This window comes from Martes martes (assembly GCF_963455335.1).
Source record: "Martes martes genome assembly, chromosome: 10".
Taxonomy (NCBI): Eukaryota; Metazoa; Chordata; class Mammalia; order Carnivora; family Mustelidae; genus Martes; species Martes martes.
In genome coordinates this window covers 57678091-57694141 of record NC_137898.1, presented here as the reverse complement: position 1 = coordinate 57694141, position 16051 = coordinate 57678091, and the positions used below count along the sequence as shown (strand labels likewise).

General features: G+C 43.6%; 1 protein-coding gene across 4 annotated transcripts in view; it reads left to right on the top strand.

The window, feature by feature from the left end:
• STIM1 (stromal interaction molecule 1) overlaps positions 1–16051 on the top strand; it is a 193085-nt gene that overhangs the window by 89863 nt on the left and 87171 nt on the right. For all 4 annotated transcript variants that reach the window (XM_080817817.1, XM_080817815.1, XM_080817816.1 and 1 more), the window contains exon 2: positions 11700–11830. In XM_080817817.1, coding sequence (XP_080673943.1) covers positions 11700–11830 — 131 coding nt within the window. The remainder of the gene's footprint in view (positions 1–11699; positions 11831–16051) is intronic.

Genomic DNA, 16051 nt, shown 5'->3' with positions numbered 1-16051 from the left:
TGGTGAGCTCCAGAGCCAATGGCCAAGAAAGAATTCTTCAGATATCTTTGGTGCAAAAAGGTGATTTTATTAAAGCACCAGGACAGGACTTGTGGGTAGAAAGTACTGCTGCACTGGGGTTGTGAGGAATGGCTGATTATATACTTGGGAGTGGGGGCAGGTAAGGACAAAGGAAAGTGTCCAAAAGGACTTTCATATGCTAAAGAAGACTCATAGGATGCTGGAGGCTTGGCTATTGTCAAGTGAAGATGGTTTTTCCTTCTAGTAAGGCATTAACTTTAAGACAGTTGGGAGTTTTCTGGAGGAATGTCATACTCTGCCTGCCTCAAGTATTTGTCAGTGGGCTACAGGTTATAAGGACATTTTATTTTATTTACATTCCCTCTATCTTTGTCTCCCACATCACTGTGGAGGAGAGAGTGATGTTAGGGCTCTAGAAGATTGAGTCTATGGGTTTCTGAAAGTTAGGCTATTGATAAGAATGCCTTTTCCTTGTGAATTGCTAAGACATTTGTAAACTGATGGAGACTCTTGTCCTGCAGGACTGTGATGTGTGTCAGTTACCCATTTGTTTTCTCTTCCCTTAGTTTTAGGGCAGCCGGGAGTGCCTGAGAAATATCACACAGATCCCGCCTGGGGGAAGGGGGTTATAGGGTGTCAGCTTGTGCTTTGTCCTCAGTTTGCCTTCTACTTCTTCATCATACACCATGTCTTCTTTATCCACTCACCAGTTAATGGTCACTTGGGATCCTTCCATAGTTTGGCTATTGTTGATAATGCTGCTGTAAACACCGGGTGCATGTGCCCCTTTGGATCTGTATTTTTGTGTTCTTTTGGCAAATAGGAATTCTAGGTTATTCTCACCCCGGGTGGCACATTGGCATCACGTGGTATAAGAGAGAACATGAAACAATTGGGATGTTTCTGCTGGTGCTTCCTGGGGAGAGTAGAAAGCCGTACAACTACTCTGGAAAGCAGCTTGGCACTTAAAACGTTAAACGTACCCCTGCCATATAACCCAGAAGTTCTACTCCTACTGGAACTCGGGATGAAAAACTCATTTTCACTCAAGAAAAATGAAAACGGGTGCCTGGGTGGCTCAGTGGGTTAAAGCCTCTGCCCTCGGCTCAGGTCATGATCCTGGTGTTCTAGGATCGAGCCCTGCATTGGGCTCTCTGCTCAGTGGGGAGTCTGCTTCCTTCCCTCTCTCTGCCTGCCTCTCTGCCTACTTGTGATCTCTGTCTGTGAAATAAATAAATAAAATATTAAAAAAAAAAGAAAAGAAAAATGAAAACAAATGTCCACACAAAGACTTGTACATGAATGCTCATAGCACTTTATTTGTGATAGCTAAAAACTGATGGATGGGTAAGCAAATTTTGGTCTCTTCATTCAGTGGAATACTACTCAGTGATAACATGGAGAAAACTGATTCATGTGACAACACGATTGAATCTTCTGAATGCTGAGCAAAAGCCACCGGGCACAAAAGAGTGCATACTGGTGAATATATTTCTTTGAAGTTCTAGAGTAAGGAAAACTAATTTATAATGATAGAAATCAGATCAGTGGTTATGTGGGGCGGAAGTAGAGGTTGGCAGTGAAATGCCAAGTGGGAACATTTTGGGATGATGGAAATGTTCTATATCTTGATTGGGGTGGTGATTATTCAAGTGTATATGTTTGTCAAACACACTGAACTGTACACTTAAAATGGGGACATTTTATTGTGTGCAGCCCTGCCTTAAAAAATATCCATGCTCTATTTTTATAAATGTCAAGAAAAGGCAAAACTCATGTATGGTGATAAAAGTCAGAAAAGCAGTTTCTCCTGTGGGGTGGGGTGAGATAGTGGTCGTGGTAGTATTGACTGGAAAGGGGCAAGAGGGAGGAGGTCTTCCTAGAGTGTTGGGAATGTTTTATTTCTTGATTTTGGTGGTAATTACTTAAATATATGCATATGTAAAAGTTAGTTGATCTGTATATTTATACACTTCGCTGTATATATGTTATGTCTCAAAGAAAAAAAAAGCAAAAACTCCCCATAAAACCAAACCCATACCTAGGTACCATCCACAAAGATACCGATTTAATTGGTCTGGGATGGGGCTTGAGCATCAGCGACATCAGTGCTCCCTAAGTGAGTCTAATATGCATCTGGAGTTGAGAACCAGTGTACTACGTGTAGAAAGGAGGGGAGAGACTTGGAACATCAAAGGAGGATTGCACAAAGCTGCAGGAGTTGCTGGACATGAGACCAGGAAGGTGGCAGGTGACAAATCATGCCGGGCCTTGCAGGCCACTTTAAGAAATTTGAACTTCATCTTAAGAGTAATGAAAAGCTGGGATGCCTGGGTGGTTCAGTCAGTTAAGTGTCTGCCTTCAACTCTGGTGATGATCCCAGGATCCTGGGATCAAGTCCCACATCGGGCTCCTTGCTCAGTGGGGAGCCTACTTCTCCCTCTGCCTGCCCATCCCTCTGCTTGTGCTCCCTCTCTCTCTGACAAATAAATAATCTTTAAAAAAAAAAAAAAGGAGTAATGAAAAGCTTTTGAAGGGTTTTGAGTAGGAGGTGACTTGGATGGGTAATCAATCAGCTGGTATGCACTAGCCCTGCCTGTGGGTAGCATTTCTGCTGATCCTCGGTAAGTATTCAGAATCTCTCCCCTGTGAGAAGAGGATTTGGAATAGTTGAATCTTGGAACTAGGATTGGTGCTTGTTTAGAAGTGGGGAGTGAGTGAGGGAGAGTGAGATGTGAAGGTTTTTGACACAAGCAACTGGAGAAGTAGGAAGTCTGGGGGGACCTAATGACTTTAGATTTAGACATGACGAGTTCACATTCCTGTCAGGCATCCTTGTGTGGAGATATTTAGTAAGTAGCTGGCTTCTGTGGGTTTCTGAGGGTCACAAGTGAAACTTGCAGCAGAAAGATCATTTTGCTTTTTCCGGAGAGTTGGCATCAATTAGAAATTTCTTTAAATGGTAATCAGGGCTGTGAGGAGAGATAAGATCCCTTTAGGAGAGAGAGAGTAGTATGAAGAGAAGAGAGAGCCTTGGACTGAATGCAGATCAGTTTCTTCAAAACTTCAACATTGAAAAGTCAGGTTTGGGGGAGAAACTTGCTTTGCACATTCAGGAAAACAGTCCTTCATTTAGCAGATCTATATTGAATACCTACTGTGTGCCAGGCACTGTCTGAGTCTCTGTGGGGGATACTGCAGGGAACAAAAAAGTCCCTGTTCTTGTGAGCCTTGCTTCTGTTGGAGGGAGATGGACAATAAGCCAATCAACAAATATGTGTATCATGTGTGAGGTGGTAGTAGGTGCTATGAAAAAATGAGAAATAACTGTAGTTGTAAGCTGACTGAAGTAAGGCCAGAAGAGGTACAAAGTCAGAAGTGCTCATGGAATCAGAGGTTATAGCTCAGTATGTTGCATATTGAAGCTCTTTACATTGCCAAGGCTGTGAATTTTTTCTTTTCCACTGAGGGCTTTCTATAATTATATTTCATACGAATTAAAAAAATTGTTACCGGAGTATTTAGATCGCAGTTTAGAGTGAAAATATAGTTATCTTGCATTATAATAAACATATAATATATAAACATATATATATTTTATATGTTATATGCTAGTAAGAGGGGCGCCTGGGTGGCTCAGTGGGTTAAAGCCTCTGCCTTCGGCTCAGGTCATGATCCCAGGGTCCTGGGATCGAGCCCCTGCATCGGGCTCCCTGCTCAGCAGGGAGCCTGCTTCCTCCTCTCTCTCTGCCTGCCTCTCTGCCTACTTGTGATCTCTGTCTGTCAAATAAATAAATAAAATCTTTAAAAAAAAAGTATGCTAGTAAGAATTGTAAAAATGTTTACTGACCACACACATATCGTAGGCTATGCTTTTGTTTTGTTTTGTTTTGTTTTGTTTTAAAGCAGTTACAGGTTTACAACAAAATTCAGAGGGAGGTACAGAGATTTCCCACATATTCTCTGCCTCCACACATGCATAGCCAACCCATTACCAATGTTACTTACCAGAGTGGTACATTTTTTACGAAGGATGAGCCTACATGGATACATCATGATCATCCAAAGTTCATAGCTTCTCTCAGGGTTCACTCTTGGTGTTGTATGGGTTATTTTTTGATGTGTTCTCCCTGGGGGGAGACACGGGAAGTCTTTTGTGTCAGTGCTTCTTGGGTGGCTGATACTAGTGCTGGCTTTGTCCATAAGGAAATTTCTTCTGAATTCCTGACCCCCCCTGCTGAGAAGAGCTGGGCCTTTGCTTGGATATGAGACTTGATGTTCTAACAGGGGCAAGAGCATCCCTCAGGAGGCTGGATTTCACCCAGCCCCTGGGAGTTGAGTCCTCTTTCCTCTGTGGCTGGACCTACTATGTGCGGTATTCCAAGGGGGCCCTTTCTTGCCAGTTCCAGGTCCCAAACCAGTTCCTCTTCTCATTCGTTACATTTCTGTGTAGAGGGTCCTTTCTCCTCCTACTCCCCTTCCCCCTCTCCAGACCCCCAGCCCTAGCCTCAGTCAAGCTTCTGTGCTTTTTTTTTTTTAAAGATTTTATTTATTTATTTGGCAGACAGAGATCACAAGTAGGCAGAGAGGCAGGCAGAGAGAGAGGAGGAAGCAGGCTCCCCACTAAGCAGAGAGCCCGATGTGGGGCTTGATCCCAAGACCCTGGGATCATAACCTGAGCCGAAGGCAGAGGCTTTAACCCACTGAGCCACCCACACGCCCCTTCTGTGCTGTTTTATCTCTGGAATGTCCTGGTCCTTGGTCGAATCTGAATCTTCCTAGGGCTGGTGCTCTGTCTTAATCGTCTTTGGAGCCCTTTCTAAGGGTAAGGATGGATTCTGATCCCATCGAGAGCTTCCTGGTCCTGCTTTTGGGGGGTGGGAGGTGAAGTGGAGAAATTATTCACAACAGGTGACGCTCCTGCTGGCAAGATTTCACAATTTCCAGAGTCCCTTCAGGTGCCAGCCAAGTGGTAAGGAGCAGTCTGTCTAGTGGCCTTCTCTGTTCCTGATCTATACCTTCTTCCTTACCTGCTGTTTCTCTCACTTCTTTCCCTTTGGGCTTATGTCTCACACCAGACAGTCCATTGCCAGGCTCTGCTTCGCATGCCTGCAGATCCATGGTCTCAGGGGGAGGAATTACTGTTCAGTGATGAGAAACTGGCTGGAAGGGAGGAGGCATCAGGTGGATGGTGGATATTGGTGGGGGGAATTGGTCATTTGTTCTCAGCAATTCTCTTGTTTTTGGGGGAGATACGGTTTGCTATGAATCCATTTAAGCACGCATTCATTCATTCAGCCAACATTTACTGATTTCCTACTTGACGGTGGATGTTAGTGAAGGTGCCATCCTAGGCCCTGGAAGATAGAGTGAGTCAAACCTAGTCCTTGCCCTTTTCTGGACGTGACATGTGAACATCAGAGCATGAGAATTAATATAGCAGAGTTGTGTATAAAGTGCTTTGGAGCATAGAGTGGTGAATGATTAGCTCCGCCTGGAGAAAGGAGAGGAGCTTGGGACACGAGGGAAAGACTGTGGTTTTGCTTGCCAGTGATTAACAAAGTGTGGTCTGCAGACCATTGAGGATCACCAAGACCCTTTCAGGGGTCCAAAAGGTCAAAGACATTTTAGTAATAATGCTAAGATGTTATTTGCTTTTTTTTCACCATGTCTACATTTGTACTGGTGGCATGAAAGCAATTAAGTAAAACTGTTGGTTCCTTGTCAGGAGTCAAAGCAGTGGCACCAAACTGTGCCAGTGGTCACTGTTTTCCTCACCTTCATATGCTCTGTTTAAAAAAAAATTTTTTTTTTAAATATAGAAGTTAAAGTATATGAATTCTATTAAAATATATCCCATGAATACATGTCTCTTTAGTATTCTGTGTGATGAAACAGGAAATATGCATAAAGCACTTTTGCTGCAGGTAGAATTTGATGTTTATTTTAAGGAAGAGTGTTTATATCATCAAGTTGGAAGCTGAACTACCTCTCTTCAGGGAACACTTTTTTTTTTCCTTTAAAGATTCTATTTATTTGAGAGAGAGAGACAGAGATAGCAAGAGAGAACATGAGCAGGGAGGAGAGAGAGAGGGAGAAGCAGGTTCTCCACTGAGCAGGGAGCCCCTTGTGGGACTCAATCCCAGGGTCCTGGGATCGACTTGAGCTGAAGGCAGATGCTTAAAGACTGAGCCACCCAGGCGCCCCAGGGAACACTATTTTTATTTGAAAGAATAACTGATAGATAAATTACAGTTACTGAGACTAATTATTTGGCCGATATTTTCTTAAAAATGAATGAGGTGAGTCTGCTACTTAGAGGAAAACGACTGGTAGTATTTGTTGCCAATGATAAAATTCTAGCTTTTATTTAAAACTTAGAATTGTGGAAAACTTGTATCTGCCACTGTGAGCTTGATGCTCCCCCAGATTTCAAGCTTTTCTGATGGGGGGCACCTCAGTGGCTCAGTCGGTTAAGGGTCCAACTCTTGATCTCAGCTCAGGTCTTGATCTCAAGGTCATGAGTTCAAGCCCTGTGTCAGGCTCCATGCTTGGTGTGGAGGCTACTTTTAAAAAAAGAAAGAAGGAAAGAAAGAAAGAAAGAAAGGCGGCACCTGGGTGATTCAGTTGGGTGAGTGTCTGACTCTTGATTTCAGCTCAGGTCATGATCTCAGCGTTGTGAGATCAAACCCCACATCAGGCTCCATGCTCCCTCTGCGTTGCACCCTTCCCCCTGCCCCCCTGTGACTGCTGGAGCTGTCTCTCAATCTCTCAAATAAATAAATAAATAAATAATAAAACTTTTCTGATTAAATTAGTGGTGATATTAATAACTGATTGTTTTGCTGTTATATGGATGAAATGGGCCAATTTGGAAGCTCTGCCTAACTCATTGAATCACTAGTTTTCATGTGACCAAGTGCATCATGTTACAAAATCACACCTGATAAAAGATCATTGAAAGTGCAAGATAGAGCAATAGATTTTAATGTAATAAAGTATAAAAAGTTCATCCAGATAGTTTCAAATTTCACATTGCAACTAATCTTTAATAAATCTACCACTTGTTGAGTTTTGATGTAATATTAGAGAGGAATGTTTACAGTTATCTGAAAGGTTATTAAAATACTCCTGTCTTTTCCAGCTACATATCTGTTTTGATCTTGGGTCAGAACAACACATTGAGAGGCGCCTGGGTGACTCAGTGGGTTAAAGCCTCTGCCTTCGGCTCAGGTCATGATCCCAGGGTCTGGGATCGAGCCCCTCATTGGGCTCTCTGCCTGCCTCTCTGCCTCCTTGTGATCGCTGTCTGTAAAATAAATAAATAAAATCTTAAAAAAAAAAAAAACACAACACATTGAATGTGGACATCAGTATAAAACTATAGCCATTTTCCATTAATCAAGATATTAAGGAGATTTGCAAAAATGTAAAATTATCCCACCCTTCTCAGAAAACATTTTTTCCAGGAAACAATTATTTTTCATAAAAAATCATATTTCTATTAATGTATAGGAGATTTATTGGTCTAAAAGGAACTAATTACTATTAGAATTTGTATTTTAATTTCTAATATGGTAAATACCATTTTGGGGATTTTCAATTTTCATGAGTATACAGGGGCCCTGAGATCAAACAATTTAAAAACCTGGTTCCGAACTAATCTTTTTACTTAGAATTCTCTTTTCTGCCTAGAGAAAGCCTACACATAATTGTTGGTTGGTATTTAAGTATTCATCAAAAAACATTTAATGAGCATCTATCAAGAACCTGGCTTTTGCTTGGGGCTGAGGACATGGTCCCAAGCCCTTCTGGAAATCACAGTCTCTTGGAGAAGACAAACAGAGAACTGCAACACAGTATGATAAATGTTCTCAGTGACAGACCATAAGTGTTGTGGGAATATAGACTATTGTTATAATCACTTGCCAGCTCATCTAGAACATATGCTGATCTCTCTGATTGGACTGTATGTCTGTATTTGATTCTTCATCGTCTCACAGGGAGAGTGGCTGGTTAGCAGAGGATGGGAGCTGCTCACTTGTTTCCCTGGGAGGAAAGAAGGAGACTACAGATGTATGGATTGTCAGCTTTCTGCATACCCTGTGCAAGGTGTTTGAACACATGTGGTCTGCTCACAGGGTTTGTCCTCATTTTACAGATGAGGCATTGGAAGCTCAGAGAAGTTAAACAGCTCGTCCAACATCATATAATTGTAACTGATGGAGCTGGGGTTTTGACATACATGTTCTGACTACAAATTCAGGGCTCTTACTAATAATGCATTGCTAAATCGTTGGATCTTCCAAGGTTATTTCCACATGGCTGTGGGAAACCTTGCCAGATTGGAATGTGTAAGAGATGATAGAAAGGTCTCAGGAAGGAAAGAGAGACAGCCTAGGAAATGCTTGATAGCAGGAGTCATTTGTGAATTTTGGCTAACGTGGTTTTTCTGGACAGGATTCTCTGGCCTTATGGGACATCAAGATTTTGTACCCCTTTATCCTCAATCCCTTTAATCCTTCTCTATGTCTGATGATGCCAGCAGCAAAGGTCACCTGTGTGTCTGATCAGGTTACACACCAGAGCCTAGTTTTGGAAGCCCAAACTTCTTGGACCTGCCATAGGCCTTCGGGAAAGGGGCTGGGTGACTTAGGCCAATGGTGCCCGGCCTGGAGATTCCCTCTCCCCCTCATCCCTAGAGTTCAGTAAACTAGTTCAGCATTTAAAAAAATGCTATTAGAAGTTATGCTTTGGGGCACCTGGCTGGCTCAGTTGGAAGAGCATGAGACTCCTGATTTGGGGGTTGTGAATTGGAGCCCCACATTAGGTATAGAGATTACTTAAATATATAAAACTTAAAAAGAAGTTGTGCTTTACTTATGAGAAACCTGTGTGTGGAAACAGGCTAGTGAAAAGACTGGATTTCTTTGCTTTGGTTCAAAAATCTGTCAACTTAATATGGTTCAGGTGTGCTACCTATGGTTTTCTAGAACAGGGGTTAGCAAACTATGGCCCAGTGGTCAAATTCAGCCCACCACCTGTTTTTGTGAATAAAGTTTTATTGGAACACAGCTAAGCTCTTGCTCTTATGTTTTGTCTATGGCACCCTTTGTGCTCTATGATAGAGTTAGGTAGTAGTAACAGAGGCTATGTGGTTCATAAATCCTAAATTGTTTACCATCTGGCCTTTTACAGACCTGTAGGGTAATCCTGATTCTTTTTATCATGGTGCTTAGCACATCGTGTATTTATCACCTCTCTCCTCTAGTTTCATAACTAAGCTCCTTGAGAGCAGGGATGAGATCTGGCTCATCTCTTTATGCCCTGTGCTGATTATAGAGCCTGGCACATAAAGAACACCCAGTAAATATTTTTTGAATGGGTACATCATGTGCTGATCAAAAATCTCTGATAGGCAATTAAATTTTTTTTCCTTGTTCTGATAGGCAATTATGTGTGCCTTTGATTAACACAAAAATAGGAGTAAGGGAAGAAAAGCAATATGTTGGTAATACTAATCCCAGTGCTGTGTGCTTCCATCTATGAACCAGTCATTACTTACTGCAGTTCTTTTTTGGATAGGTAGTTCGTGGATAGGAGTCCATTAACAAAACGATCATGCCAAGAGCTCTTGTTGGTGAGGAAGTTGAGAAACAATGCCTTAATCCTTGGCTGCATTCTACTCTTTCCCTCAGTACCCACCACCACCTCACCCCACCCTCCAACTTGTAGGACAAATGTAGAAGAATATAAGGTTATATGGAGATATTTCTTTGGTATGTATACTGTTTATCTTACTTTTTGTCTTCTATAAAGCCATTTCCTCAGTGGGCTTCTTACCATCTGTGTCTTCCAGAAGATGAAACCATCTTAAAGCTGTTTGGTTGCCTTGGCATAAAAGCAGTCAGGTGAAGTGTGGGCCTGGGAGTCAGTAGGCCTGGGCTCTCGCTGTGGCTATTCAGCTGTCTTTGACTTCGGGCACAACAGTTACCATCTGTGAGCTCCAGTATCCAACCTGTTTTAACTGAGTCACATATGGGACATTTTCCACATTTAACATTTATAGCCCTCCCTCATTTTGAAAAGGATTTGAGCAACTAGCCAGTGAGAGAGAGGTGACTTGTCCTGTCCTGTCGCTGCCTCTGACAGCAGACGGGAAAATGATTAAATGGAGTGGAGTGTTTCAGGTCTTTGATTAGGGCTTTCTAGAAGGCTTCACAGCAGCAGCCTCTTTTCCCGGTCCTTGCTTTCTCTTCTGTGACAGTTTCTTCCTTGGGAGTGATCTGAGGATTCTTGCCAGAGAGAAGTTATCAAGATCAGGGTCACAGGGAAAGAGGAATTTTATAATCTAAGCACTGGAAGACATTCTAGAAACTTTACTTACAATGTCTTTTTCAGATACCCAGCTTGAGGCCTGGAGAAGGGAAGTGACCTCCCTAGGGTCACACGGTAGAGCTAAGACGAGATGCCAGGCTCATTCTGCTGTGTGCATAGTGTTTCCCAGGGTTCTTTTTTTTTTTTTAAGATTTTATTTTTTGGCAGACAGAGATCACAAGTAGGCAGAGAGGCAGGCAGAGAGAGAGGGAGAAGCAGACTCCCCTCCAAGCAGGGAGTCCAATGTGGGGCTTGATCCCAGGACCCTGGGATCATGACCTGAGCCGAAGGCAGAGGCTTAACCCACTGAGCCACCCAGGGGCCCTCCCAGGGTTCTAAGAGAGGGAGAATTAGGTGGCCTCGGCTCTTGTGCTGGCTTTAGTGCCGCATGACTGTGTCTCGGTGGTGGAGGAAGCTGCCCTGTGGGCCTGTGGGTTTCCCATGCTGTTGTAGCTGATGTGCTCAGGACCGTGGGTGCCTGATAGCTCTCACTGACTGTAACCCCCCTGTGGCAGGCTCAGCATGTGAGGGCTTCCTGCAGCGAGCCCGGGGCTGGCACTCTGCTACTCCCAGCAGTGATAAAGTGAACGAGAAGGAAAACATATTATTTTGCCGTAGTAAATGGCTGTGTTCCTATTTCTAGAAAGACTGTATTAATGCACATTTATTTATCGACTGACTCAAAGTGATATTTCATCTGAATATGTATTTCTTCCCTTACTACTAAGGCAAAACTTTTTTCCCCTATGTCCATTGGTTGTTTGCATTTTCTCTCATTTATATATATATTTTCTTGTGAGTTACCTATTCATGTTCTTTGTTCTAGATCCCAGTGTATTCCTTTTTTTTTAAAATTCAACTTTTTAAAAAAGATTTTATTTATTTATTTGACAGAGAGAGATCACGAGTAGGCAGAAAGGCAGGCAGAGAGAGAGGGGGAAGCAGGCTCCCTGCTGAGCAGAGAGGCCGATGCGGGGCTCGATCCCAGGACTGAGATCATGACCCGAGCCCAAGGCAGAGGCCCAACCCACTGAGCCACCCAGGCACCCCGATCCCAGTGTATTCCTAGTCTTATGCTTGACTTGCCTGCCAGGGATTGATTAGGATAATAAGGCATTGTCCCTAAATGGGGAAGCTCAGGACATTGTTGGGGAGAGAGTTGAAGACTGCGTGAACCCTTTTCTCGCTGTACAAATAGCCAGTGAAGTGGCTGCCTGAGGATTTAGCTGCTGGAAACTATGGACCCTGGGGCAGGCAGGTCGTGGTCCATAGTAATGTTGTCTCTTGCTTTTCCTGTACAGAGTTTTGCCGGATTGACAAGCCCCTGTGCCACAGTGAGGATGAGAAGCTCAGCTTTGATGCAGTCCGCAGCATCCACAAGCTGATGGACGATGATGCCAATGGTGATGTGGACGTGGAAGAAAGCGATGAGGTGAGCTCTCTCACCGTGCCGTGGCTCTCTTCTCTTCCTGTGTGGACAGTCCCTGAAAGCTGTCTAGACACTCTTCCCCACGGAGAGATGTTCTTGATGTTGGCTTGTTCTCTAGGAGCTCCTCCTTGTCAAGGGAGGTGATTCTGTAGGACCCAGCCTGTCCGTATGCAGGCCTGATGTCTGTGTCTCTGCCTGGACTGGCTCCCATCCGCCTACCAGCCAGAAGCACAACACTGACTGAGCTGTGCTGTTTGAGAGGGAGAGGGAGCCCTGAGGTTGGTCTCTACAGTTCCTCTGCCTCCTTACTGTAATCCTGCTGCAGACGGAGGGCATCTGTCTGTCCTTGCTATGTGCTCAGTCCTGTGTTGGCAAGCAGGAGAGAAGTCAAGGTGGTCATTATCTTGCCCTCTGGGAGTTTATACTCTGTTTGGGAGGAAGAAACGCATGTTCCTAGAAACATCATTCTGAATTGCAGGCCGCAGTTGCTGGGAGCCTGTTGAGTGGTCCAGATAGTAGGCGTGAGAGGAATTTCTAGATGGAAAAAGCTCTGTTATTGTCTCACCTTTTGGCATCACTACAGTTCCAGTTCCATAGAGCCCAGAGTATGAAGTCATTGTGTGTGAAAAGATGTAAAGGTTTCAGTTGATTTCCAGCTCAACACGAGCCAGCAGTTTGGTGAAGTGGTCAAGTTGTGCCAAATCTTTAATAGTGATATGGTGTGTGTCACAAGGGAGAGGTAAGCCCAGTCTCTTCACCCTGCTCCTCAGCCCACCTTTTAAGTTTTGAGCTCAATTTCAGATTTCACGTTGTTAGAAGCATCTGGAACAGTGAGAGCCTGTAAAGGAGTGACGTGAACGATGAAAGGCAAGGAAACTATGAAATGGAGACATCCAATAGAATTCAGTATTTTTAGGTATCATGTATGTGCCAGGCACTGTTGTAGACATGGGGCTGTGGCAGTGAAGAGGACACACGCATCTGTCTTCATATCATTTACAGTCTAGTGGAGAAACATGAGCCTGGAAAAGAAAAGATTCAGATAATAAAATTTCTATCTTCAAATACACTAGGAGTGGAGGAATCAGATTTAAATAACGATGGTGCAGGCGATGAAAACCATGACACTAGCTAGCGTTTATTGAGTTCTTATTCCGTGCCAGGCACAGTGTTAAGCTCTTTGCATAATTAACTCTTTTACCTTTCTTAACAGCCTTTTGAAGTTGGTGTTATTGTCAAGGACTGGAGCCTTGGGAAGGCTTGTTCCAGGGACACACTGGGTACGAGTACAGATCTGATTTCAAAGCTCATGCTGTGAAGTACTGGTGTACTATTTCTCTTATTCTAAGGACAGAACCAGGACCAGTGTGAGAAAAATAAAATATGGGCATACTCTTTTAGAATAAAGAATTGTCTACCAGCGCCACCTTGTAGAAAAGGCTTCCTTGGTAGGTATGCAGTGAGCTCCCAGTCGCTGAAGGTGGGCCTATAGAAAACAGCACCCTACTGACTGGTTAGCCGAGGGGATCCTTGTATTAGGTTGAATTAGATAAGGTCCAAGGAATTTATAAAAGTACAAAAATGACCTCCTGGAGCAAAAGTAGATATTTGGGTGGCGTGGAAGGAATGGGGCAGCCTGAGTAGTAAGTAGGGAGCCAGCGTGAGCACAGATGTGGAGGTAGTAAGAGCATGGTGGGTGGGTTTGGTTAGACAGACCAACCGTGGGGGAAGGCAGCAGGACAAAAACCTGGGAAGGAAAGTCGGAGCCCAGGCAGCCCAGCTGAGAGAGGTCTCCTTGTTGAACCTGCCAAATGTAGGTCCTTAAGCAAGGACACCTGATAAAAGTAGCAGAACTTTGGTTGCATCTCGAAGTGGCTCTGGCCCTCAAAGGACCCAAATTTTATTTGCTTGTGCTGAGAATAAAACCATGTTCCCAGAAGCAGATGAGGCCTAGAGGCTTCCTGATCTCTCTCTGGGGGCCTAGCCACGGGACTAGGGGATGGATGGCACATCAGTTAAGAAGGTGATATGATCCAAGATCCACAAATTCCTGGATATCTTTGTTATATGCTCCTCCTTTTTTTTCACTTTCTGCTGATTGCTTTGTCAATGAGGGGAGGAAGAAAATGTTCTTTTTAGAGGAATGTTACCACAACAAAAAGCTCATCAGCACAAACTGTTCTAAAATAACACAAAAGCTGTCACCCTGCTCTTCTCTGTGCCAGTGGTGAGCTGTTCTTTTTCAGTATAACTTCTGCCTTTGCCTTGGCTTCAGCTGCTCTCCCTGCAATCTCGGGCCTCTGGTGGTGAGGGGGGCCTCCCGGTCTGAGTTTTCATGACTTGTCACAAGCAACTGTCTTTGAAAGAGAAATAATGGTAGCAAAGTATGTGTGCTTAAGTCTGTGTAAACATACGAGACAACCTTGGAGGTCAAGTTCTAACTGGAGCGTTGGGTGGACAGCTCAGAGCTTAGAACATTGGCTGATGGGCCCTGAGGCGTGAGTGATGAAACCCTGCTGTGCTGACCATGAAGGACATGAGCTTTCCATGACCACTTAAAAAGCCCTGCTGATTCCCCAAAGATCTTAGCGCAAGTCTGAAGGGATGCCCTATAAGGCCTCATTTATTCAGCCTCATATCAGTAAGTTTTTCAGATGACTGAACTATAACCTCAGTTCTAGCTCTCTTAATATTTTAGCCATTTTTGAAATAAGTCTTTCTTTTCAAAGATTATTGTGAACAGAGTGGTGCCTTTATTTGAGTCATTCAAAGCATGTCTTCAGGGCCTCTTACACAATTACCCCAGTTCCTGGAATCCCATATCCATTGTTGTGATTTCTTCCTATAATTTCCGTCTTGTCTTTGATTCATCCCCATTTCTAATTGCTATTTTTACTCTGCTGTGAGCTATGAAATTTGACTTAGGGCAAGCTGAGACTCAGCAGGCATTTTGTAGAAAATATGTAATCAGTTGTGTGTGGGGCAGCCAGTTTGGCTGCTTAAGGACTCTCTTTGCTTGCTTCTGAGGTGGCAAAGGCTATGGATTGGGGGCCCTTCAGATGAGCAAGATGGCAGTATTGGTGATGGTGCGCCTCGTTCAAGGCTGGGAGAAAGTTCGACCAGCCCACCAGTGTGGAAATTCATGGCCTGTGTTCTACTGAGACCTCGGGTGGGAACACTGCCCATTGGGAAAGGATTTGCTGCAGGGGCATGGTCCTATCAGGTTGTCTGGCAGTCTGAGGTATACAGAGAGAGGCAGTCAACAGTCACCATCCCTTCGACCTGTCCTGACACTTTGAGAGCAATGTTATTGTCTTCCTGGAGCCTACATGGGAAATCAAGGGCATTTATTCAGCTGTTAAACGGATTTTTATTGACTACCTCTTGTGTGCCAGGCACCATTATAGGAATATGGATTCTATAGCAAACAAAACAGATAAGATTTCAGCTTTCATAGAGCTTGCCTTCTAGTGGTCTGTATGTCACAGGCGATTAAATAATGAGTCAAATTCTGAAATTAGGAAGAACTGCGATTGTAGTAGTTTAGTGACTTCCCCTTTAGTTTTCTTAGGTAAAATGGTGGTTAATGATTCCTACCCTTGCAGGGTTACTGTCAGAATTCAGTGAGAAAAGGTAAAAGTTTCTGGCACAGTGGTGTGTGGGTGGCTCAGTGCAATAGGTATCTGACTCCTGATTTTGGTCTGGGTCATGATCTCAGGCTCCTGGGATCGAGTCCCGTGATGGGTTCTGCACTCAGCGGAGAGTCTGCTCGAGATTCTCTTCCTCTTACTCTGTCCCTCTCCCAGCTTGCATGCTCTCTCTCTCTCTCTAAAATAAAAATAAATAAATTGTAAAAAAAGGTTTCTGGCACAAATAACTCCCAAACTCAACAACAGAAAACAAGCAACTCTAGAATGCGAAAAGATTTAAAAAGACACTTCATCAAAGAAGTTATATGGATGACAAAGAAATGTGTGAAAAGATTTCATATCATTCAATATCACCAGCCATTAGGGAAGTACAGATTAAAACCACAGTGAGATACCACTATACATCTGGCAGAATGGCTAAAATTAAAAAATGGACACCACGAAGTGTCAGGCGAGGAGGAAGAGCCACCAGAACTTTTGCTTATAGAACTTCTGAGAAAGTTAAACATGATTTATTACCTGTCCCAGCAATTCTGCTTCTAGGTATTTACCCCTATAGATAAATGAAAATTTG